Source organism: Lonchura striata, chromosome 18 (assembly GCF_050655825.1).
Source record: "Lonchura striata isolate lonStrDom1 chromosome 18, ASM5065582v1, whole genome shotgun sequence".
In the NCBI taxonomy this organism is placed as follows: domain Eukaryota; kingdom Metazoa; phylum Chordata; class Aves; order Passeriformes; family Estrildidae; genus Lonchura; species Lonchura striata.
This window is the reverse complement of record NC_140720.1, coordinates 2,152,246-2,177,492: the sequence shown is the minus strand read 5'-3', so window position 1 is coordinate 2,177,492 and position 25,247 is coordinate 2,152,246. Positions and strand designations below refer to the sequence as shown.

The following is a 25,247-nucleotide window of genomic DNA, read 5'->3' as shown; positions in this document are numbered from 1 at the left end:
CCCTGCTCAGGTGAGATATGGACTAAAGAGAAATTCAGAACCACCTGAGGGGTTTGGTGCTGAGGCTGAGCCCTGCCTGCTCTACGTGGACACAGCACAAGGAGCAGAACTGCAGCTCCTGTATTTTGGCTGCTGCACAATTTCAGCTCTGGAAGCAGCTTTACCCAACTGAAATCACCTTTCCCCAGGTGTGCCACAGGAGGGGGTGACCACAACCTTGCAATGACAAGCAAAGACTCAGATGGGAATAGCTTCAGCAAGTGTTGGACTGGTCAGTCCTTGGAAAGTCTACCTCAGAGATTTCAGTATTGCCAGGTAGAAGCTGCAAGGCTGAGCCTGGAAATGCCTCCTGAGCTGAGAGCAGGCAGCTCAGTGCAGGGGGGGAGATTGGGCTGGGACCAATCCATGGAGGGGAGAGAACAGGGTCCAGATCAGCTCACCTGGACCGGCACTGTGCCCAGGCTCCCCTGGTGGGACAAAGTGTCCTTTACCTGTGGCAGTGAGCAGCAGGGAGCAGTCCTGGCCGTTCAGGTACTCCATGGCCGTGATCCGCGTGTACCGAGGGTTCCCGTTGTGGAAATAGTCCAGCTTTTCCCCTTTCTCCCAGTCCCAAAAACTGTGGGAGGAAGAAACAGCATGTGAGCTTTCAGTTCTCTGTGCCAGCTGTACAGAGAGGCACTCGTTACCCAGTTTGGGATTTCTCCTTTGGAGCCTGGCATCATTTGATTAATAACACATCATGGAATCATGGAATGGTTTGGATTACAACGACCTCAAAGCCCATCCAGTGCCACCCCTGCTATGGCAGGGACACCTCCACTGTCCCAGAGTGTTCCCAGCCCTGTCCAGCCAGCCTTGGGCACGGCCAGGGATCCAGGGGCAGCCACAGCGCCTGTGCCAGCGCCTGCCCACCCTCACAGGGCAGGATTTCAACACCTCTACCTGCTGAGAGAGAGCCACGACAGGGGCCCAACTGTCCTGCTGTGAGCCCCAGGTCCCCAGCCCTCACCAGACACTGTCCCTGAGCCCCAGGTCCCCATCCCTCACCAGATGCTGTCCTGCTATGAGCCCCAGGTCCCCAGCCCTCACCAGATGCTGTCCCTGAGCCCCAGGTCCCCAGCCCTCACCAGATGTTGTCCTGCTGTGAGCCCCAGGTCCCCAGCCCTCACCAGATGTTGTCCTGCTGTGAGCCCCAGGTCCCCATCCCTCACCAGACACTGTCCCTGAGTCTCAGGTCCCCAGCCCTCACCAGATGCTGTCCTGCTGTGAGCCCCAGGTCCCCAGCCCTCACCAGATGCTGTCCCTGAGTCTCAGGTCCCCAGCCCTCACCAGATGCTGTCCTTGTCAGCCACGGCGATGCAGGGGGTGAAGGGGTGGAACTTCACCACGGAGGGCACGCCCGGGTTCCTGTTGAGGAAGATCTGATCGTCCAGCCGGGAAATGCCTGTGGGGACAGCAGCCAGCTCAGCCCACACCCGATGTCCCCAGGGATGGACAGCCCCGGCTTCCCAGTGCCACCAGCTCCCACCAGGACAGCCCAGCCCTTCCCTCCTTCCAGGGGTTTCTCAGACCCCCGCAGCTGTCTCAGGTCTTGAGGTACAAACCAAAAACTGTGGAGACAAACCCTTCATCCTTCACACTGGCAAGCAAGGAGAGCAAGCCCAGCCACACCCAGGGAATTGCCAGTTTGTATCGAGGGAAAACACAACACTATTTCTTCAAAATACAAAAATGCCTTATTTTTCCAGTTTAAAATACAGTGTTTCACTATAGCCTGTGGATTATTTATTTAACCTTCCATTTGAGTTCCCTTAAATTTTAGGTTAATTTGCAAATGAAAAGTGTATTTTCCATGGAGACCTTAAAATGATAGGTAAAGACTTTTTCCATCTTGTCTTCAGAGCAGTTTGCTATTCACAAACTGTGTTGGGACCCCAACACTGCTGGGTTCTGGCACTCTCTGAATTCATCACACAAACCCCTAAACCCAGGAGACATCCATTCAACCCGAGCTTGTTTTAGAATGCATCCACTGAATCTAATTTTCATTAAAAGCTTGTAAGTCTATTTTAATTCTTTTTAATATTTCACGTTTTCATTATTTTTTTAATGAATAGTGGCATTTCAGTCACTCGGGTCAAGCAACCAAATATGAACACTGTCTAGAAAGAGATTTAACTTCTCCAGGCAAGCATGAAAAATCCCCTTCTTTGTATTCCATCAGATCTCCCAGGCCATCTCCTGGGCTCCAGGATCATTTCTGTACTTCTCTGGTTGATGACATTCTGCAGTGTCCCAGCGTGAAGCTCCACACTGCACTGACAGGAGCAGCCTCCCCGTGACAGGGCTGAGCCCTGGGCACTTTTCCTCCAGCACACTGGGATCTCCAGCCCTGTGTACCTCCAAAAGCATCCCTGGGAGGAGCAGCCCCCACCCCTGGCCTGCTCCTGGGAATGCCACGGGGAGGACACCAGGAGCTCCTGGAACTTTGGCTCCCCAGCCTCTGCTGCTCAGGCCAAACGAGCAGGGAAAAACTGGGGAATGCAAATTCCTTGGGAAGCTTCATTAGGTTCCACTTTATTCGAATAAATTCCTGTGCTGAGAGAATTCCAGCCCAAAGCTGCCTCAGAGAGCCCCAGAGATTCAACTCTAGGTTCCTGGGGAGCTCCCACTGATGCAGCACAGACCTGAGGCACGCTGGGAGCAGCACACACAACCCACAGGCACAAATATCCTAAATAGATGGGGTACAAGAAGTAAACCAGAACGTGAGAGACCTCCCGGAGGTGTCTGCTGAGCTGGGGGGACAGGTCCAGCAGCTCCATGGTCTGCCATGACCACGGGTGTCCCACAAACTCTGAGCCTGCAGCTCTGGATTTGACCCTCCAGCATTCCACCTTCCATTCCCTTAAAAGTACAGGCTGAGCAGGTGACCACAGCCAGCAGCTGAGAGCAGAGAGGTGGGGGAGCAGCAGGGAAACACCTGCAGCAGCAGCAGCAGGGAAACACCTGCAACTGCAGGGAAGCACTTGCAGCAGCAGCAGCAGTGAAACTGCAGCAGGGAAACACCTGCAGTAGCAGCAGGGAAGCACTTGCAGCAGCAGGGAAACACTTGCAGCAGCAGGGAAATGCCTGCAGCTGCAGCAGGGAAGCACCTGCCCTGCACTAGCAGGGAACAGATACCAGTGTGAAGGGCAGCCCGGGGTCACCACTAATTGGGGTCATGGCTAATTGGGGCTCCACAGCACGGTGCAGAGCACGGGCAGCACTCACCCTTCTGGATGATCTTCTGGGCCTGTTTCCTGACGCGGGCGTTGCGCAGGAAGCGCCACTCCCGCTCCTTGCGGATCTGGCTCTCCAGGTCGTGCTCCTCAGGGATCTGCCAGGACAGGAACACACACAAACAGGACCAGTGACCCCCAGAAGTGCAGGAGTTGGCCGAGTGATGCCCCAGTGTCCGTGGCTCCTGTCCCCTGTGCACGCTGCGGGCCTGATCTCGGTACAACACAGATTTCTCTCTTTGCTCTCCTCAGCTGAGAAGCATCACGTAGCAACTGAGATCAAAGAGGGAGCACAGCCCTGGTACAGCCAGCTCAGAAATCTTTCTTTTCCTGCTAATCAAGGCCTGCTGGCCGAGCAGGGCATGGCTACATTCCCAGATCCCTGGGATGGTCAGGTTTCCACCACCGTTTACCAGGAACAGCCTTGTTTTGGTTCCCTGGTCTGAAAATGATGCCCCTGTGTCACCTGGCTTTGATTATACAAAAAATTCACCCTGAAATTGGAGAGTGGCCCTGCAATCACAGCCACTCTGAGCCATTTGATGATATTTATTCACACCCCACAGCTCCAGGTTTCAGCACACCATGGCTCCCCTACAAAACCTGTGCTCCAGGCACAAGGCCAACCCCAGAGCTGCTCCCACCATGGCTATTCCCACCTTATTCAGAACACAGGATCAAAAGGAATAAACTCCTGAGATCTCACCCCAAACCATAGCAGGAGCTATATATGAGGTGTTTTTCATACTTAAAAAATTATCCAAGGCTCCCTTGATGCAGAACCATCCTTGGATCAATTAAAGATCTGAACTACAAGGAAACTGAGCTACAGCTTCCTTCAATGCTTATTGTTCTAAAGAGCAACTCTTGGAGAAGGAAGACGAATTCCCCACAAAAAAACCCTATTTTTCCCTGAATAAGAAAGCCTTTAAATCATCTGTTACTGTTACAAACACTGCCTTCAAACATTGCTATCCTTTGGAAAATAGCTGTTACTGAGTTGGACTTCTGCTTCTGTAAAATAAATAAAAAAATAAAAGGCCCACCCTCCACCTTTCCTCCTAGCAAAGAAAAACACTTTATTTCAGCACAACACCTATTAGACAAGCAATGACAAACGACCCCTAATGAAAAGCAATAAACAAACCTGAGCTAAAATACATCAGAGGAATTTGAGAGGGGAGAGATGACACCTACACCTTAATGAAAACCCAGCTTCTCTGGGAAGAAATTAAAGAAAGCCCAAGGAAGAGCCCTTGGACCACCAGTGCAGGGCCACAGCAGGCAGGTAAAGGCTGTCCTGGCCCTCACACCCACCCACCTGTGTGGCTCTGGGGATCATCCTGCCAGGAGGGAGGGAGGATCTATGAAAACACAAAGCCCAGCTCTGCTCCCTCCCTTGCAGGGTGGGGACCATGACAGGTCCTTCCAGGGTTTCCCCCAGCCAGGGAGCAGCTGAACCCTCCCAGCAGAGTTTTCCTTCTCTGACCTGGGTCTCTCCCTCTCCCCGTGGTGGTGGGTGCCAGGAGGGGAGCAGGGAGCCCTTGGCACGAGGCTCCAGAGGTGAATCCAGCTCTCCCTGGTTACCTGCAGCACCTGCAGGGCCCCACTCCTCTCCCAGGACTTCAACCCAGGGCCAAGGCACAGCGCAGCAGCCCCGGCAGGGATTTATCAGGGAGGGCTGCTTATGTAATTCTCACCTTCCAGGATCCTTCCCAGCTCCTGCCTGCATGTTCTGCCAGCCCTGGAAACAACAGATGCTGGCTCCCGCTCTCCTTGACTCAGGACTTCCTGACAGCTGGCACCGAGGCTTTCCTGCGCCCCGTGGCTCCCAGAACAGCCCTGAGCCACGAGGGACTGCAGGAAGAGGAAAAGCTTCTGCAGAGACCAGAGCTGGGCTGGGGAGCTGCTTCTCCTGGCACACGGAGAATTTACAGTGCAGTGTTTTTCTTTCTCCGTTTATTTGATTAGATAATCAATAAATCAAACCTGGAGTGATGGCTTGAAACGGAACCCCTGATTTACACTGAAAATTAATCCCTCAGTCTTTCCAGTGAAAGCATTCTCAGGGCAAGGTCCATGAAGCAAAACTAAATTCATAAATTAAATATGACTAAGATGCACTCACAGTCATTTTATGTTTATTCATTACAGGAACAGTTGTCTTGTCTTTCCCTGTTTATGAAGGCAGGCAGCAGCTCCAAAGGAACGGCTGGAATTAAGCACCAATGTAATTTTTCCATCAGTACTTGGTACACTTCACTCTTTGCCTTTTTCATGAGGCTGAAGCTCCCAAAAGGCAGCCACCACCAGCCAGGACTGTTCCCTGTTGCTGCAGGAACAGGGACTCCATGGAAACTCAGGCAGCACCCGAGCTGTCAGTCCTGACTTCCAGCCAAGAAACCTCAGAGAAAGTTCTCACAGAGACTTCTCCAGTCCCCTGCACAAACACCAGCCAGCCCAATCCCAAAGTCACCTACAATTCCCTGTTAGGACAGGATAACACCTGCAGAAAACTCCCTCTCCTTGGCCTTCCAATGCTGCTTTGCAGAAGTATCAGGGAGATCAATTCTCTCCCTCGTGTGATCAGAAAACACAGATTTTGTTCTCTTCAAGCTTCACCCAGGAATTCACCAGCTGGAATTCCCAGCCCCAGGTGATCAGGGAGCTCCTCCAGATCCGGGGCTGTGCCCTTCTCCTGCTCCCTGGGACACACAGAGCACCCTGGGACTGCAGAAACCCCCCTCCCCATGCCTCCCCTCCCTGGCTCTGTGAATTAGTACAGGAATGTTCCACGTTTATTTATTGCCTCTCCTCAAGCAAATTAGTCTATTTTATGTGCAGGAAGTAGTAGTAAAGCCACTCCCCCACAAAGCTCCCCGTGTCCCCACGGCTCCTGCCCGTGCCTGGCTGCCTACTCTGATTTATTTTATTAATAAAGGCCCCCCTCTTCCCTGGGAAGAGGTTTTCTTAGGGAGCAGACAAATGATTTTAATAAGAACTAAGAGCTCAAACATCATCTTCCTCCTCTTGTGCTCTGGTCTGGGCTTGAATCAAGACTCTGAAGCTCATCTTGAGGAGAAAAAGCCCTGGTGGAAGCTTGGCCAGGCAGCCCTGCTCCACATCCCAGATGTGCCCTAAGGAATTGCTCGGTGGTTTCAGCAGCAAGGGAATTTCACAGCAGCTGAGAAAGTGTCAGGCAATGGTTCACTGGTGATTCCCTCTGGAAATCAAGAGCCTGCCCTGCTCTGATATCCTCAAGCTTGGGCAATTATCTCACCCCAGCACCTGAACATTCCATGATGAGGCAGCACTAAAACCACACCATTTCCTCATTATCTCAGCAGCAGGGCTTGAACACAAACATCCCTTGTTAACGGAGCCTGGGCATCGTCCCTGCCCTCCAAGAGATGAAGCTCTGTGTCCTGACACCTTTGGGCTCTCTGAGACTCCCAGAGCACCTGAAAGCTACCTTTAATGAGGGAGATTTACTGCTCCTTCTGTTTCATACTTAAACCTGAAACCTGAGCTTTGGCTAAAACATTCTGGGAATTTAAGGGCTAAAACATTCTGGGAATTTAACAGCTTCTCTTTCCAGTCACTGATATCTTTGCCCATCTCTTAAGAGCTCTGGCTTGAGTTTTTCCTGGAAGGAGGTTTCAGTTTCTTTCTCATTTCACATAGAGACAACTGTTACCCAAACAAGTCACTTCTGAAGAGACCTGGAGGCAAATTTGTCATTACCACCCTTATTGTTCGCTGTAACACAACTTCTTAATTTTTTTAAAACTTTTAACCCCAACAATAATGCTTTGAGACTCTGTAAGTTAAAGGTGTCTGTGCTGGAAGCAGAGCACAGCTCCCAAATCCCACCTGAGGCCAGCGGGGCAGAGGGTCTGTCCTGCTGGCCTTCCCCAGGGCAGCCTCCCCCCACCACCTCTCTGCCTCTTTTACCACAGCCAAGAGATTCAGCTGGAATGTCAGAAAGAAAATAGCATCCCTCTTTCTCCAGCCTCTCACTGCCCTTTCTGGGAAAAAGGGCCTTCATTATTCCATTTATTTATTTAAAAAAACAATTCATTTTGGCTAAAATGCAATTTGCTATATGCAGATAAGCATAACATTTCAGGTGGAATAACTCTGTGATGCAACCAGGCAAAACTGGGGGGATCTGATACAGAACCTCTCCTCATTCCTTTTTTTTGTGGCTTGTGCTCCATGGGGAGCTGAGCTTTTCCCCTGGGCTCTGCCTGTCCCACCCTCACTGACCCTTGTGCTCCCTCTGGTCACTCTTAGTGACAGCAGCAGCACGATGTAGGGATTTGCCTCCCCAGGAAAGGAAGGGAGGAAGGGCAGGCAGGGCTCAGCCCAGCTGGGTTACCTTCATGACGGGCTGGGCGAAGTACTTGGCGCTCCAGTCGCAGAAGCCGGTCTGCACCGCGGCCGAGATGAAGCTCTTGTGTCCCACAGCATCATCACCATCATCAGCTGTCTGTGGGGAAGGGACAGGGGTCACCCTGCAGGGCCAGGGACACCCCAGGGACACCCCCAAACCCTCAACCACGCTGCTCAGGACAGGGAACGCCGCGCACCCGCCTTTGGGATCGGGGTTATGGTTGCTCCTTGGAAAGGTGCACGTTCCCTCAGCTGCAGGGATCTGGGCTGGGGCAGCCCCATGGCACCTCAGAGAGGTCCCAGCAGGAGTTTTGTCCCGAGGATGTGGTGTGGGGAGCAGTGAGGATGACTCAGGATCCAGACACAGCTCGTGCCAAGGTGGATGAGTGTCTGTCACACAGCACAGGACACCCCAAGGGAAAAGGGAAAAGCTGCTCCACTCCCTCAGCTTTCAGAAATGCAATCCTGGTGCTGCCAAACCCCAGAGAAGGGAAGGTGTCCTCCTTGTGATCACAGCTGTCCCTTGTCCCTGCTCTGCTAGGGCTGGAGAGCAGCCCCAAGGGTCACGGATCTGACTGCGTTGTCACTTAGGCACACAAATCTTTACAGAGGAGTAAGCCATGGATCTGATTAGACACATTGCTTAGTGGCAGAAGTGAATAATGCCCTATCAAAAGCTGTAAAACACAATTTATCCTGAAGAAAATAAATTAATCAATTTTTATTTGGCTGGTTAGAGGCAGCCAAATCTGGATTAGCAGCAGCTGGAAGCAAACGAGGGATGCACAGAAATAAACCACAACCAACAGAAAGTGGGACAAACCCCAGTGGGGAGAAGCTGTCAGAGCAGCCTCCTTACCTGTTCTGGGCCTTTGTCAAACATTTTCCTTGTCCTGGGGAACTGGTGGGAGTGGGGGGTGTACTGGACTCCCACGCTGGTGGCGCTGGGGCGCACGGACGCCAGGTCCCGGCTCACCGGCTGCTTGGGCACCTCGTTGGTCAGGCTGGAGCTGCTCGTGCTCGTGGTTGGAGGGGAGCCTCTGAGGGACAGAACAGGGGACAGGCTTTGGGCATCGCTGCACGTGAGATTTGCTGTGCATTATGTTCTTTTCACTTTGTTTCTTTCTCACAAGATTTGTGCTCTGCTGTGGTGCCTTCTCTGTAGAAACATCACAGTTCCCATGTCCCCTCCAAAGGCCAAACCCACCCCAAACCAAGTTACTGAAGTCTGACTGTGCCAACTCCAGGCTGAGGGGATGAACCTCAATGTTCTGGGAATCTGTGATGCTGACCCAAGTCACTCTGACCAGGGACTGCATTCACGGGGGGACTGAAGCTTCAAACCATTTGAATTTCAACTGTTCCAACTTGGAATCTTCCTGGTGCACACTGGGTATGGGAGCAGCAGATCTAACGTGTGGTATTTGCTCTTGGAGAGCTGTTTTGGGAAATAATCCCATTTTCAGCCCCCAGCTTTGCCCCCAGCACTCTCTGTTTCCCTGCTGTTCAGGTAGGGTGTTTTGTCCATCAGTTAACCCCAGCTTTTATCAGCTCAAAGTGCAGCAGGCACAGCTCCGACGTCAGTGGGAATTTGGGCATCACAGCTCAGGAAAGGTAAAAGCAGCCAAGCACCAGCTCTTCCTCTGAGTTCAGCTGGATACCCAGTGGGCTTGTTACTCTTTGCCCTAAAGGAACACAGGAAGAAACTCCCCACCTTTTCCCAGAGCTTTCCTTCCTGGACACCTCACCGCTGCAGACAGCCACATTCCCCATCCCTGGGCAGTTCCCTGGACTGCGGCCGGGCAGGGAGCACCCACCCCACCCACAGAAGATGCTGGAAGGCCGGGCTGCACTTACCCCACTTGGTGGATATGCATCCCCTTGTTGGTGGGGCTGGCAGGGGCCGACTGGGTCAGCGAGGAGGTGTCCAGGATGCGCTGGGGGCGAGCGTTGACCGTGGCCTGGGGAGAACACAGGGAGCCTGAGCAGCTGGCACGGCCCTGCAGGGCCAGCCAGAGCAGGGAGGGAGCTCTCTAGGGCTGGGGGGCAAAACAAAGCCCCCGGGCTGCTCCCAACACCAGCTGCTTCCACTGCTGGCTCCGGCAGGAGCACTTACCCCAGAGAGCCTTTGCTGCCTGCAGGGAGGTGGCTGCTGCCAGGACCTGCCCCAGCACCCCAAACACAGGGCAGAGGGCCAGGCTGGGCTCCCCTCAGTGCTCCCCACAGCCACCAGCCTTTCCCTCACACCTCACGACCGAGTCCTGCAGCTCCCACCATGACCACAAATGATAAAGTACATTCTGAGCCAGGAGGAAAGGAGGCTCAGGAGGAACCTGGCTCTGCTCAACCCTCGGACAGGAGGGAGCAGCTGGGCTCTGCTCCCAGGAGACAACAGGACAAGAGGAAATGGCCTCAAGTTGTGCCAGGGGAGGGTCAGGTTGGATACTGGGGAGAAATTCTTCATGGAAAGGGCTGTCAGACATCGGTACAGGCTACCCAGGGCAACAGTCCTGGAGGGATTTAACAGCCACGTGGATGTGGCACTTGGGGACATGGGTCAGTGGTGGCCCTGGCAGTGCTGGGGGAATAGTTGGACTGGATGGGCACACAGGGCTTTTCCAGCCTGAATGATTCTGTGATTCAGCCTCAAGCCTTCCATTAAAAACACCTGGACAAAGCAACCTGGGCTGAAGCAAACTTTCCCCTTTAAGACTTTGATTTCAGGAAGTCTCTAGAGGCCAACACTGAACGCTGGGTCCTTGCTGTTTGTTTTGGTGCTCACAAAAAGCAGGTCTGGGCATTTTCCAAGGCTCAGGCCGGGAAGGAGAACTGCACCATTGCCATCTGCATCATAAACATCAATCCCAAGGCAGCCGCAGCCTGGGTGAGGCCCAGCAGTGCCTAATGAGCCCAGGGAACAGAGCAGCAGCAGATTCCCTGCAGGAAGGCTGCACGCCTGGGCAGCCCACACACCGGCTGCTCACACCCAGCACAGCCCCAGAGCCCTTCTGGAGAAACAGATCCACAGCCCTGGCTCCAGAAAAAAAACCCAAGCAGGACACTCTGGTCTCGTTTGATAACAGCAATCACAGAATCACAGAACACTGGGCTTGGAAGGGACCTCTGGAGATCACCCAGGTCAACCCCTCTGCCAAGGCAGGGCCACCTGGAGCAAGTGACACAGGAACGTGTCCAGGGGCTTTGGAATATCTCCAGAGGGGCTGGGTTGGATGGGACATTGAGAAGAAATTCTCCTCTGTGAGGGTGGGCAGGCCCTGGCACAGCGTGCCCAGAGCAGTTGTGGCTGCCCCTGGATCCCTGGCAGTGCCCAAGGCCAGGTTGGAGACTGGGGCTTGGAGCAGGCTGGGACAGTGGAAGGTGTCCCTGCCATGGCAGGGGTGGAATGGGATGAGCTTTAAGGTCCCTTCCCACCCAAGCCACTCCATGGTTCTGCAATCTTTAGTCCCCCAGCACCCTCCAGATGTGGAAGCCCATGGGTTTGCCCAGCTGTTCCCACTGAAGGCCCCAGCCCCAGCCAGGTCCCCCAGATCTGAGCTGTGTTCTGCTCGGCTCTGCCAATGGAAGAAAACCTCAGCTGGCTCAGCTCCAAAATGAAGCCTCTCCTTCACTGAATTTTACAGTAATCAAACCAAAATATTAAACCCCTGGAACATTTGAGTGTTTTACATCACCTGAGGCAGTATTTTTGTTTAAGCAAGAAAAACAATTTTTGTTTGCATTCACTGGTAAAATTCAGCCTGAGTGGGCAGTGCTTGCACACAGCGGGGAGGAGCAGTGCCCACGTCCAGTGCCCCTTTCTACATCCAACAAGCTCCAGCAGCACGAAGGAAAGGTCTCAGGACACAGTTAGCAAGGATTTAATTGTCACTGATTAGCATCAGACACTGCCAGCTCCTGCCTGAGCTCCCACAGAGCCTCGAGCTCTCGTGGTCCTGCGGCAGCGCTCACAGCACGGCCGGAACGGGACTAGGAATGACCAGAGCAGGATCTGAGCCTTACAGCCCACTGTGCTGGCCAATTCACAGGCTGGGGGATTTGTGTTTTGGGGGTTTTCTTTTCATCAGAAAGCCTTGTTAGAAGCCACCCAAGGCACCCAAGGCAGGTGGTGCTGGCCAAAGCAAAGCCCCCAGACATGCGCAGCAGGGCACGACCACAGGAGTGAACGCTTTCCTTGTGGGTCTCGGGGCTAAGGCAAAGAAGAACAAATCACTTTTGTTCACTGAAGCATCCCCAGATCAATGTTCCTCGTCAATGGGAATGCTTCCTGTTTTCCAAACCTGTTGGAAGAGCTGTTGCCTTAGGAAGCAGGGGCAGAGCAGCTGGCCCAGCTGTGCAGTGTGAGATGCATGAGACCCATAGCCTGAGCTTTGGGACTCGGGTCAGCACCAGCACAGCCAGGCCCAAACTTGTGAGAGTCAACACAGAATTCCTGCCACCAGCCCCAGCATTCCCTAGGGATGTGACAACAGAATGATCACAGCTCCTGTTGGCAGAGCAGCCTCGATACCAATATCGACACCAACCCACCTCCCCATTGGCCAGGGAGCAATTCTTGAAAACACATTTCTGCCAGGAAAAACAGATCTGGTTCCTCCTTATATCCCTTTTAACAGTAGGAGCAACATTCATTTTGCAAAGAACCTTCCAAACACACAACTGAAACAGTTTCATGCATCTAGAGCAGAGAGAGGGAAATCTTCCACCTTTTCCTTTCCTTCTTGCCCTCATTTGGCATCTCCAGCCTGTCATTTGTTGTATCCCTGTCTCAGCAGGGAAGGGCTGAGCTTGCTGCCCCCACTGCCAAGAGAATTCTCTGTCCCAAACCCAGCTCCTACCACTCACAGGCATGTGCACTTCGAACAAATCAGAGTTCAAGTCAGTAACTATGGTCTCAAGAGAAAGTGTGATTTCAAAGCAGAGATCTCTGAGGCATTAAAATGGCAGTGCACAATGCTGGCATCTCTTACTGCAGCTCCAGCTCCACAGCCCCAGGCTGAGGATCTGGGATTATTCCCTGGAAAGGCCCAGTAAGAGTTCCCATTGCAATGGCTCATGGTCTGGATGCTTGAGAGGCCAGAAAGGTTCACACAGAGCTTTCTGTGCCCAGCCAGGGGACGCACGGGGTGAGAAGATGCCCTGGGGTGGCCTGGCCCGGGCAGGGGGAAGCTGCTGCCCCAGGGTGGCACCTCCAGGGACATCTTGTCACCCCCAGGATGAGATGGGATGAGGATGGAGGTTTAGGCACCCAGCCTGGGCTGGGGTGAGGAGTGGCAGGGGTCTGCATGCTGACTCACATGTACTAGTTCACCTGGGTTGGAGAGCCGTTGTGGCTTCAGTCTGCAGGCCAGTCCCACTTGCATTATCTAAATCAGTTTGCAAACGGATAATTTAATGAAGGATACTTAAGGTTTATCCCAGGGACTGATCTAGACAAGTAGACCTCTAAACTGGACCTACTGTCCAAGGTCTGCACCTCATTTATAACCTTAAAACAATCCCGGCCCCTCCCCCATTTATTCATTTTACCTGATCAGAGTTCAGAGCAGAGTTTATCATCGTGAAGCATTAAAAGCTCCTTCTGCAAAAGGCAGAGCCCTCCAACAGACCCATCCAGGTCAGTCTGCCTAAGCCTTGCCTAAGCATGAAAAAATCCACACCTGCACACCTGGCAGGCACAGGTGAGCAGGGACAGGCACATACCTTGTAGGCAATGCTGTTGAGAACCTTCATGGCCAGGTCGGACACGTCGGGATAGGGGTCAGCAGCCAGATGAAGGAGGACTCTCCAAATTTGGGTATAAACACTGTTGAAACTCACACCTAGAAAAATAAAAACCACAACAAACCCAAAGCCCTGCAGCACATGACAATCCATCAACTCCGATTCTTTGATCTGATGTGAGAAAATTCATTAGAACTCCAAACAACCTGATGACATCTCAGGGAACATCAAGAGAGGAGCTCAAAAACATCCCACATGGGCATTTTGTCTCCCTTTTGCCTGTCTGTGAACTCTGCAAGGGCTTGTGAAATCAAAGTGGGAGGAAGCAAAATAAATTAAAGACGCCCTAAATCATCTCCAGTCAAACTTCTGCTTTTCCAGGCTCCTGAAGCAAATCACCTGGAAAAGCCAAGTGGATAATGTCTGGGTTTCCTAAGCTGAAATACTTAATGGTATAAACCCACAGTTACTGCCCTATACTGTTGTGGTTATTTTGATTGGATTGTCCAGGGGTTTGTACACTCTACAAGTTTACTAAATGTTTAAAGCAAAGCTTTAGGAGTTGAGCCCTTAGGAAGCAGCGAGTCCAACTCAGTCTTTCCTATTGACATTTGTATCAATTCCTCCAATTTGTTATTTAATGAGCACATCAGCTGTTCGGTATTTCGGCAGAAGGGACTGACAGATTCAAAGTACTAATCAAATTAATAAGCATTTGCAACAACTGACAAAATTCTGTGAACATTTTATTTTGCTGCTTTTGGGCGAGAATTTGTTATTCTGCCTCCGAGCCCTGCCGGTGTCTGATCGTGCAACGCCCGGTTGGGAGTGGAGCCATTTGGACAATGTTAAAGTGGTTGCACTAACAACAAAAAAAGAGCTAAAATAGAGATTTCAGATGAGTCACAATCAGTGCTAAATGACAGATCAAGCTGTTACTTCTTTCTCTCCTGTGTTTCTGGAGGCATCTAAATATAAAGTTGGGAGGAAAGGGCCCCTTGGTCACCAAGCAGCTCCTCACCTGGCAGAGCTACACCTGATCTCTAAACCAGCAGAGCAGGCTGGGACAGAGCAGTTCTGAGCTCTGGCTGAGGGCAGCAAGGAGCTCCAGGAGCCTGCAGGCTGCCCTTGGGGTGCTGGGCTGAAAGGAGAACCTTCTCCTGCCCCAAGTGCCCAGAGTGTGACAAATCACTGCACAGGGCCAAGGCAGCCCCCATTCCCCAACCCCTCCCTCTCACCCCACCTGCAATAACAGAGGGTCTCTCTCTCCTGGCATCCAGAGATGTTCCAAGTGATGTCTGCTTAAATTTGCACCTGGGAATCTCACAAGGGAACACCTGGACCGTGCTGTTCGTGTGCTGGGGGTGACCCACGCAGATGCTGCAGCTGATCCCAACCTTCTCAAGGCAGGCCAGGGACAAACCAGAGAATCCCACAGTGCTTGGGCTGGACCCTAAAGTCCCTCCTGTTCCACACCCTGCCATGGGCAGGGACACCTTCCACTGTCCCAGGTTATTCCAGCCTGGCCTTGGACACTTCCAAAGATCCAGGGGCAGCCACAGCTGCTCTGGGCCCCCTGTGCTAGGGCCTTACACCCTCACAGGGAAGAATTCCTCCCCAGTATCCCATGTAACCCTGTCCTCTGGCAGTAGGAAGCCATTCCCCCTTGTCCTGGCACTCCAGGTCCTTGTGTAAATCCCCTCCCCAGTTTTCCTGGAGCCTCTTTAAGCACTGGCAAGGCTGTAAAACCTCTAACAACATAAATTGTTATAAGACTGTAAATTGTAAAGCGTGTAAACATATGTTTATGTAATATTGTATTATATTTATATAATACTGCAAATTTGCAAAGGCTGTAAATATATAACAATGTTAAATCCTGGAAGCTTGTATTACCAAGGAAAGAAAAACTGGAGGGGGAAGGATAAAGAAAAAAAGGAGAGAGGCAAAGTGCTACAAGATGTGGGAGGAAAAAAACTCTCAGCTCGTGAAGCAGCAGCCAGGTAATGTCTGAGGTGTGCCCAGAGCTGTGCCCAGAGCTCTGCCTCCCACACTCCAGCCTGTTACATAAGGGCCGGTGGGAAATCTGGATGCCTTCAATTCTTTAAAACCCTTGAAAGAGAGTAAAAGGAAAGGGAGAGGAGGAAGAGTGAGGGGGGCACTCAGCTGATTTCCCAGGGGCCCTGACAACCACCTCAATCACGAAGGAAGAAACCCAGTGACATTTTTATACATCTAAGTGTCAGGGAAAAACCAAATTCTAAGCAGAACTGTGCCAGTGCAATTCCCCCTTCACCTGGCAGCCTTTGAGGAGAACACAGGGAATTTCTCCAAAGGCACCTGGGGCTCTGGGCTGGTGCTTCCAGGGCTGCTCTTTCCTGCTGCCACTGCCCCACTCTCAGTGCAGGAGTGACACAACTGACACAGCTCTCTGTCAGACCCTGAGCTCCAGTCCCTGGGATAAGGGGAGTGCAGAGGTGGCAGGAGGAGCAGCAGCTCCATTTCACCTTTAGGGCTGCAGTGCCCAAACTGTCCCCAAGATGCAAACCAGGAGCCGAGCAGGGGCTGGGCACTAATGGAAGCAGACAGATCTGTAATTAGTCATGGACTCCCAGCCAGTTCAGTGCACCTTGCAGGGTGGACTCATGCTTACAAAACAATCCCTGCCTGCTAAGAATGTCAAAAATAAATTGCCTGCCTTTCCCCGAGTTTGGTTTTCCCTGCTCACATGGTGGTCAGCTCACCTGTGAGCCCTGAGGATGGGCCAGGCTCCAGCAGCTCCAGGGAGAGCCACAGTGGATGCAAACCCAACTGCTGGTGGCTTTATTTATTCCCTTTGATTTGCCAGGCTGGGACAGGGTTTCTTTCCAATCCCCTGGAAAAATCACTGCAGTGATTTGAAGCCCCACAGATGGGGCAGTTCCACTTCCCACTGGCACCACAGCAAAACCAGAGCAAGGGCTGCTCCCTGCTCCCCTGGCCCTGAGCCAGCTCCTGGGGAGGGACTGAGACCTCAGATGGGCACGGAGGGACAGGCAGTGGGACCCTCACGCAGGGCACACAGGACAGGGAATGCAGCTGAAATATTCCAGGCTGAACAGCCCCAAGGACTTGGGGAGCTGCCTCCGCTCAGTGCCAACCACAGCTGCTCAATGTGCATGCCACAAACCTCTCCTCCTGCCAGAAGGAACCCTGGGTGAAGGGGACACCCCAAATCCCCACAGCTCCCTGAGCCCTCCTGGGGCCCTGCAGGGCTCACCCCAACCCCTCGGCAGAGCTGGAGCTCCCTGTCCTTCCACACGAGCCAGGAGCAGCTCAGCAGAAGGAATTCCTCAGGGCAGGCACCTCTGGGCCACAGCTGCCACCACCACCAGGGACATTGCCCCCTCTGAGCAGCCCTTGCAGCAAGTTCCCATTCCCAAACCCCACCCAAATCCCTGGATTTTGCTGCTGTGCCTGTTCCCAGTTACACACACTGCTGCTGACCAGCTCCTTCTCATTATCTCAGTGCATTAACACAGAGTAGGAGGCTCCCCAGCCCCAGAGCTCTGCTTCCTGCACCTCACTGTCCACCTCCACCTCTGCTCTCCTCACCCTGGCTGCAGCAACCTCCGCCCTCACTGGGACTCTGAGGCACATCCTGGGAAATGGCAAACAGTTCTCCACCCCCTGCCTCTCCTGCTGGAAAAGACAACAATTCCCCAGCATTTCATCGCTCCAAGATTTATTTTCCTCCTTCTTTGATCACTCCTTAAGATAATCTTTCCAGCGAAGCTCTCTGTAGGACAAAGGCTTTCATCGTGCAGTTTGGATATGAATAATCAGCCTCGAGGTATGCAAACCCCCATCTTAATTCCATCCCTTTTTCCTATCTTAAAACTGAACATTTCCAGGACACCAAGATTAATGAGTGGCTGTATGGAAAAGCAGCAAGGCTCAGCTTCCCTTCCAAAATGATGTCTTTGTTGACTAACCACAAACTGCCTCTTGCCAGCTGGAAAAGTGGGCCAGAAATAAATGTCTCTCCTGGTACTGGCCTGTCTGGCCAAGGAGCAGCTGCCAGAGAACACAGAGATCAGCTGAGAGCGTGTGTTGTTGCATTTGGGGAGCCATAATGGGGACATTTGGCCCACAGCTAGCTAAGGAACTGCTTGTAAAATGGGAGGAGGAGGAATGGAGAGGTTCTCCTCAAGTTTTTGGGAAGAAGTACATTGTATGATGCCTCAGTGCCAATGTAGAGACTGATCCAGAACAACCCCTCACATGCCAAGTTCCTAAAACTGCCAGAGAGGAACAAAGACCTGAGCAAGTTGTGACTGCCCCTGGATCCCTGGAAGTGCCCAAGTACCCACACTGGAGCACCCTGGGGTAGTGGAAGGTGTCCCTGCCCATGGCAGGGGTGGCACTGGATGGGCTTTAGGGTCCCTCCCAACCCAAACATTCTGGAATTCTGTAATCAGTGAATCAGCTTAGGACAGGATGCAGAGCACAGAACACAAACTGTGGCTGAAAATTTCTCCTTTCCCTCTTACAGACCAGATTTCTGCTTCACTTGGAATCTTCCCACATGCCCCAAACACCTTTTCCATTGTTCTGGCTGTCTCAGGTGCTTAGCAGAGGCGTTACTGCAGAGCCAGAGCCCCATTTCCTCTTTCAGAAGACACAGCAGAGCACAGCATTCCCTCAGCCACAGGTCTCTGCCCCACTGGGCTCCCCCAGTTCCCCTGCTGCAGCAGCTTAAGGCACGTCAGGACATGAAGGAACAGGGTGAGCCCGGGCTGCAGAGCTCTGGGGGTGGCTGGGGCTGGTGCCATCTCTCCTGGGGGAGCAGGAGACAGGTCTGGAGGATGGTGATGCTTCAGAAGGAATGAGAAAAGCCTGGCTTGCAGCAGGCAAATGGGGAGGTAATGGGATTCTGTGCGAGTCATGAATTTTAAACACTTCTCTAAGCTCTGCATTTCCAGCTGGGTCTGAGCTCTTTGATGGATCAGGAATGAGGGAAGCCTTGGAGAGCTGATCTTTCTTTCCAAAGTTCCCCTCACCACCTCCAGCTCCTCTCCAGAGCCTTTTCCAGCTGTGCTGCACAGCTCTTGTGAGACACATACTAGCCATCAAGCAGACACCAGTGGAAATAGGAAAACTCAAGTCCTAGCTCAAGATGGAGAGAAATTTCCTAACATCCCTGCCATGCTTCAGAAGATTCAATGTCATTACTGATAATCAAAAGCAAATTAACTGATCAAGTTCCTAATGAACTCATGATTTTAAACTGCCACAGGGGCTCAGTAATTACAATCCCTGAATCTTTCAACTTGGGAGAGCCAAATCACCATTAATTCTCCTAGAAAACAGAGCAGAGAAAATGTTTCTTTGGTCAAGGCAGTTCTATCACCCAGGTGATTCTTCCCTCTTTGCACTGATTTGTGAAAATATGGGCCCATTTACTGACTACAGAGGAAATACAGAGACTTCCCCCAGCATTTCCCCATGCATGCTGCTTTCCCTGGAAGGAGGCCATTCCAAAAGCCAGGTCCTTCTGCATGGTGCCTGTGATGCTGTGCCAAAATGGCTCAGATTGTTTGAAAAGCTACCGGTAGTTTAAAGCCAAGCTGTTGTGGCCCCCACATTTTTGTGCCTGAATTCCTAACAGGATTTCAGTGCAGCTTAGACCTGGAGCCAGCAGCTCCCACTGCCATCCCTCCGCTGGAGTGACCCAGCCACACACAGCAGGGAGAGCAATCTGTCAGAGCCAGGATCCCAACCTTCCCCACAGGCAAGAGGGGCCCCAGGGCAGGGCAGGAGGGCTGTGCTCACCTATGAGGGAGTTGAGGGAGGAGTAGGAGCTGACTCGTCTCATCTTGTCGATGGTCTCAAAGGACAGGATGTACTCCTCGTTCTCAGGGCTGCCCAGAGTGCTGCTGGCACTGCTGCTCGTGCTCAGGTTCCCAGGGGAAAAAGCCACAGAGCTTCCAGCTGCCAGGACACAAAAGCAGATGCTGGAACGAGGACTGGCGAGAGAACAATTTTCACCCAGAAAAAAACACCCCTTTTCTAAATCCTGACACACTCAGGGAAGGAAACCCTCTTACCCAGGGGGCAAAGCCACAATTCCCCTTTTTAATACTGAATGATTAAACACAGAACAAGCAAAAGATTGAGTTCAAAATCCACTTATGCTTGGAAGCTGGAAGGCACATTTTTAGTCCCCAAACACTCAGAAAAATCAATGCTAATGACCAGAAAATTGCAACTAATTATGAGGGGGCTCCTCATCCAAGCTCCTCCTTGGAGCTGGACAATTTGGGCTGGAGCCCCAGTTCCAGCCTGTGCAGTGGCGTTTCCTGGCTGGCACAAGGGACATGAAGTGTCTTACACTCCTCGTTGAGGCTGAGGTTCTGCAGGGACTTGTTGAGGCTCCTGGCGGTGGTGACGGCGCGGATGTTGCCGTAGGAGCTGACGGAGCGCAGCCGCGGCGTGCAGGGCCCGTCCCGCACCGGGGTCAGGCTCCCGCCCTCTGCCAGGCAAGAGGCAGCAGTCATGGCTGGGGCCAAACCCAGCCACAGCGCCTGGGTTATGGCCCAGCAAACGAGTCATTAAAACACCAGCGACATGAACTGAGCCTGCCATTCTCTGTCAGCCTAAAAGGGGACACGCTACAGCAGCGGATCCGGCACGGATCCCGTGGCTCTGCTGTCCACGTCAGGAGTTTGGGACATCCAACAAGGCCAGGTGAGCCCGGCCTTGCCAGTGCCTCCCAGGGGCCCTGGTGACTCCTCCGTGCAGGTGGTGCTGGGCCACTGCCCAGCCCCAGTGCCAGGACAGCCTGAGGCAGCGTTGGCCAGCTCCTCTCTGCTGCTGCAGCTTGTCAAATCCTCCTGGATTTGCTCATCATCAGGAGCTATGAAAATTCTGGTTTCCTGACCAAATTTCAGGCCTGATTTCAAGTCATATTTCACCCTGAGCACACACAGTCCCACAGGCTCAGAAGAGCTGCTGTTTCCCAGCAGAGTGGCTGCACTGTGGTGGGGGGCCAATGCTTCCAGAGCGTCCCACTTCAGGGTTCTTTTGGATCAGGAAAAGCCCTGTAGAACTGCATGCAGTGTTTATTTCCTGCAGCAAATGGGGAACAGCTCATTTTCCAATATGATTCAGTTATTCAGAGGACAAGGAGACCAAACCACTCTGTGCAGAGACAGCACATGGTCTTGTCTCCAAGATCCTCCTGTTATCCTTCAAGATCTCCACTGCAGTTTACATCTAAAGAAAAGGTGAGGTCAGAGACATCTTCACCAGGACATTTCATTCCTCACATAAAGCCACAGACACAACAAAAGGGATGGGGCCACAGGCTCAGAGCACACAGCTCTTCCCTTCCTTGTCTGGCCCTCACAGCAGCAGGGCTGGTTCACGGTGTGCTGGAGCTCTCACCAGGTCAACGTGACACTGAACATTCACGTGTGATTCCAGACGGGAGAAAGACAATGAGCTTGTGGGCTGCCTGGACCTTCAGCCTCAAGCTGAAGGGAATCCCTCTGAATGGGCAGGAGGCTCCTGGTGAGCTACAGCCAAGGCTTAGGTGGAGACTCAGTGCAGGATGGATTTCTCCAGTGTAACATCTCACAGGGCTGAACAGACACCAGATGTCCCCTCCTTGTCACCCACCATGCCACAACAGGGCTCTTTAATAAATCCCCACCAGCGAGAAGCTCACTGCATTGGGAAAACTCCTTAAATAATTCCCAAGTACTTTCAGGCCCTCCATCTCCTGCCCAGCCAAAGCCAAGCCCCCACCTGGAGCAGCTGGAGAAGGGAGAGGGTAATTCTTCTCCTCTTCTATGAACTGCAAGGCCACGGTGCAGAAATTGCTCTCATACTGAACCACCAGGTGACTCAGGGCCACCACCAGCTCCTGGGGAAAGAGCACAAGAAACATCTCATGGGTACACAGTGAGAAACAAGGGACTGAAGGCAAGCACCGACCAATATTACTGGGTGGCCATACAGGGTGGTAATTCTCCCTCAATTTAAGGGGTGAACTGCAGAAAGCCAGAGGTCTCTGTCTCACACTTAATTCCTCACAAGCCTTTCCTACCTGGAAAGGCTTCCTCCCTTTGGAGCAGCCTGCTCTAGTGAGAGGTGTCCCTGCCTAAGACATCAGGGGCTGGAATGAGATGAGCTTTAAGGTCCCTTCCAACCCATCTTGGGGTTCTGTGGCTGATTCTGACAGTCTGTCAGACTGATGCAGTACCACAGGCAGCCCTGACCTGGCCCAGCCCACAGGATATGTGTAGTTCCCCAAGAGCAAGGGGCTGTGCCAGGGCTGGGGGCTCTCAGCCCCCCGTGGCACAGTTGGACCCTCCTGGCACTGCCCAGCCCCGCACGGAGCTCAGCCCCTCCAGGAGACACCTCCTGCCTGGCCCCTGGGAGCTCAGACAGGAGACAGAGCTGCCTTTGGCTGCCGTCTCTGCTCAGGGACTGATCTCCCAAGGAGAGATTTATGAATCTCACAGAGCATTCCGTGTGACACGCAGCTCTCTCCTGAATTAAACTGATTAAACGCTGGAACGAGACAACAGAAATGAATCTTCGCAATGCCGGTGACAACTGCCAGGGTGTTGATGTTCCAGTAAAGTAAACACAAACATTAGGACACTTCAGAACAGCACTCAAAAACAATCCAGAATGTCAAAAACCATTTAATGTACTATTGATGTACGACAGTGCCTCAGAAACTGTAACTCTCCCAAAGCTGAAGAGCTACTCTGGAGCAGCCTGCGGGGTTCTAAAGGCAGGGAGGCCTTTTCACGGAGCAGAGCTCCCTCACTCCCTGCACAGGCTGTGGCTCAGGGCAGCAGGGGCAGGCCCAGAGCACAGCCCAGCCCCTCACCTTGCGCACCATGGGGCTGCCATCGTTGATGAGCTGGGCCAGCATCATGGCCACGTTGTGGTCGATGGTGGTCGAGTGGTCCGTGCGCTCCGCCGAGTTGCCCACGAAGGTGCCCAGAGCAAAGACTGCAGCACAGCGAACCTGGGGACACAAACAGCCCTGGCTGTCCCCTCTGCTGCCACGGGGGAGTCATTTATCATTTATCCCCACAAACAGCAGTGCTGCAAACCTGAGCTGCTGGGTCAGGTGAGCCCGTGGGGAGCAACAACCCCAGCAGCCTCAGCAAACTGTGTTCCAAGCATTCACAGATGCAGGATATGTTTAATTTCCCAGAATACTCAGTGACCTTCCCATGGGTGACTCTTCCAGTTGGTGTTGCCTTGAATATTAATTAACAGGAATAGGGTACATGCAGCTCCTGTTGGCATGTGGATCTTTTACAGGAGTGATGACTACAGTCTTCAGGCTTATGGGATGGTAGTTGATGGAAAAAACGAGAAAAATGAGGCAAAACTTTGGAAAGCCACCCCACCTCTGCAGAAACATTCATCAAAAAATTGGGAGGATGGGGCCAGGGACAACAAGAGGAGGATGCAGGACAGAGACTGGATGTGGAGGGGGATCTCATCTCTAATCTCTGCACGTTATCAGAGCTGTTTATGTCAGCTCAATTCTCCCAGGGTGTGTGCTGGGTCTGATGGGCTCTGTCAGTCACTGCCAGGCCCTGCACAATCCCTCCTCTCCTGGGAGTGTCACCACAGCCAATTAAAGATGTGTTTTCTCAATGAGCAGGGGGAGTGGAGTTTTCATACTTGGACAAAACGATTAGAGGGTTTTTTTGCAAAACACAGTGAGTTTTGAGACCACATTTTTAACAACTTCTGATATATGCAAGGGAAGCAAAAGCTGTGGCACTGCAGTGCCCAGGTCCCAGGGGCTCGGGGTTCTATGAACTCCCTCTGCATTTCTTTGGAAGCTCCCCTTGTAGGGTTTGTTTCATTTGCATCACCTTGAAGAAACAGCAGCAAGATCTTTCTCTGAACCAGACACAAACACAAAGCTCTAGAAAGCCCTGCTCTGCAGGAACTTCAGTCCTCCTGCCAATCTGAGTGGCGTTCACCAAAAGAGTTGGAGCTTTACCTCTGGGATTGGATCTGAGAGGAGGCTGTAGAGCTTCTCATGGGCGCTGTCTCTCACTCCACACCACCTGGCTGAGTCGAAGTTCTGCCAGATCCTCCCCAGACAAATGGCCACCCACTGCCTGAGGAGAGGGTGGGGATCGTTCAGCTGCTCCAGGCAGATTGCTATCAGGTTCCCCTGCAGACAGGCTTCCTGCAACACAAACCAAGCCTTTTGTTTGGGATGACAGCTTCCCACCTCATCCCCACAGAAGGAGGCTATTTCTGAAGGAGTCAGGAAGCCAAGAGAAAATAATCGTTCTGTGGTTCCAGACTGATTTCGTTACAGAATACCGGCAGCATGAAGGGAAAGGCAGCTAGAGTTGATAAAGCAGTTGAGCATTAGAATGCTTTCTGTAATGCATAAAGCTTAGTTTTCCCTCTTTGGAAACACTCCTTGCACCTGTCAGAACCCCAAGGTTTATGGCTCAAGCCACAGACCATTCCCAGCCATCAGGCTCCCACTGGACAGCACCAGGAACTCTTTCTGTGCCAGTGGCTGTGAAGGGACCCTTGTCCTTGTCCCCCACTGCCAGGTGCTGGGTACAGAATGTCTCTCACATCTCCAGGACAATTCTTCTCTTAATCCACACAGAAATAACAAAAACCAGTATCCCAGTTCTGTTTCCAAGTCCAGTTTTGGGCTTAGTGCAAGCCAGGGCACTTGCACCAAAGCAAAGGCACGAGGCAGAGAGAGGTGGAGAGGATGAAGGGAAAAGGCTGCTGGGACTCACCTGCCCAGTGTTGTAGTTGTTGACAATCACGGCCAGGATGAACGCTGTCATTGTCCTGTGCTCAGCCTGAAAACAACACAGACTGAGGTTACCTGGGAACAGGGCAGGGAAGAGCCACAGCCCACCCTGAAACAGGGCATCATCCCCAGAGCAGGTTGTGCCATGGTGAAAGAATGAGAAAATTCCCACTTTCTTTCCCCTTTCTTGGCACCAGGCCTGTTACACCTCAGGCACTTCCCCAGCTCCCAGGCAGTTCTGGGGAGACCCCCAAACACCCTTATGGGAACCCAGCTGCTGCAGAGAGAATTGCCAAAGCTGTGGGGCAATTCCCTGCTCCAGCAGCCATCCTGGAGCCCGAGCTCCCACCCTCAGAGACTGCTTTCAGAACCCCAAAGGAGTTGTAAAGCCTTGGCTGTGTGGCTGCTGTGTCACACAGCTCAGCAGGGGCTCTGCCCAGCACAGCACCGGGTGCCACTGCAGGGGGAGGCACCCAACAGCAGCACACCAGCAAAAACAAGGCAAGCAAATGCTAGAGTCTGAATAAATGTGACTTGTCCTTACTGGCATGTAAGGATCTGCCAGGACTGAGAGGAAATACTTGTGCCCATTGTCCTTCACCAGGTCAGCCTGGCACGACTGAAAAAGAGACAAGAAAACCACAATGAGAACCACAACACACACATTTGTCCCTCCAGTGACATAGAAACCTTTCATTTCTTAACCATTTTTCTCCCACCTGGTTTTCATTTGAGAAGCCAAATAAAGCTCAAGCCCTTCCTGGGGGCTGAAACCAGACAGCCCCAAGGGCCAGGGCAGGGAAGCCTCTGCCACTCCCACAGTGCCACAAACAGCAGGAACTGTGAGCTCCTGCTGTGGGGAAGAGTCAAAGGAGCCACCTCTGTGCACATTAAACCTCCCCAGTAATTTCTGTCTCCTACTAGAGCCAGCCCAGGCTGCAGAGCTCTGGGGAATTCAGGGCAGGCTCCTGGGCTGGCCTCAGTGGGGAGCTCAGGGCTCTGCTGACACACCA

The 25,247-nt window shown here is 52.6% G+C and overlaps 1 protein-coding gene across 5 annotated transcripts in view; it reads right to left on the bottom strand.

Annotated features, from left to right (window-relative positions):
• Positions 1 to 25,247, bottom strand: part of RPTOR (regulatory associated protein of MTOR complex 1) — a 98,168-nt gene that overhangs the window by 17,714 nt on the left and 55,207 nt on the right. For 2 of the 5 annotated variants that reach the window (XR_014949279.1, XM_085556593.1), the window contains exons 14-28: positions 24,779 to 24,853; positions 24,218 to 24,283; positions 23,446 to 23,637; positions 22,306 to 22,446; positions 21,210 to 21,327; positions 19,792 to 19,932; positions 19,233 to 19,391; positions 13,398 to 13,516; positions 12,992 to 13,060; positions 9,534 to 9,637; positions 8,536 to 8,716; positions 7,663 to 7,773; positions 3,274 to 3,379; positions 1,330 to 1,444; positions 492 to 616 (exon numbers count right to left, since the gene is read on the bottom strand). Coding sequence is in view for 4 of the 5 variants with exons in the window: in XM_085556593.1 (XP_085412719.1) it covers positions 492 to 616; positions 1,330 to 1,444; positions 3,274 to 3,379; positions 7,663 to 7,773; positions 8,536 to 8,716; positions 9,534 to 9,637; positions 12,992 to 13,060; positions 13,398 to 13,516; positions 19,233 to 19,391; positions 19,792 to 19,932; positions 21,210 to 21,327; positions 22,306 to 22,446; positions 23,446 to 23,637; positions 24,218 to 24,283; positions 24,779 to 24,853 (1,822 nt within the window). In the remaining variant the exon portion in view is untranslated. The remainder of the gene's footprint in view (positions 1 to 491; positions 617 to 1,329; positions 1,445 to 3,273; positions 3,380 to 7,662; positions 7,774 to 8,535; positions 8,717 to 9,533; positions 9,638 to 12,991; positions 13,061 to 13,397; positions 13,517 to 19,232; positions 19,392 to 19,791; positions 19,933 to 21,209; positions 21,328 to 22,305; positions 22,447 to 23,445; positions 23,638 to 24,217; positions 24,284 to 24,778; positions 24,854 to 25,247) is intronic. The other 3 variants (XM_085556591.1, XM_085556590.1, XM_085556592.1) reach the window with 3 other exon arrangements.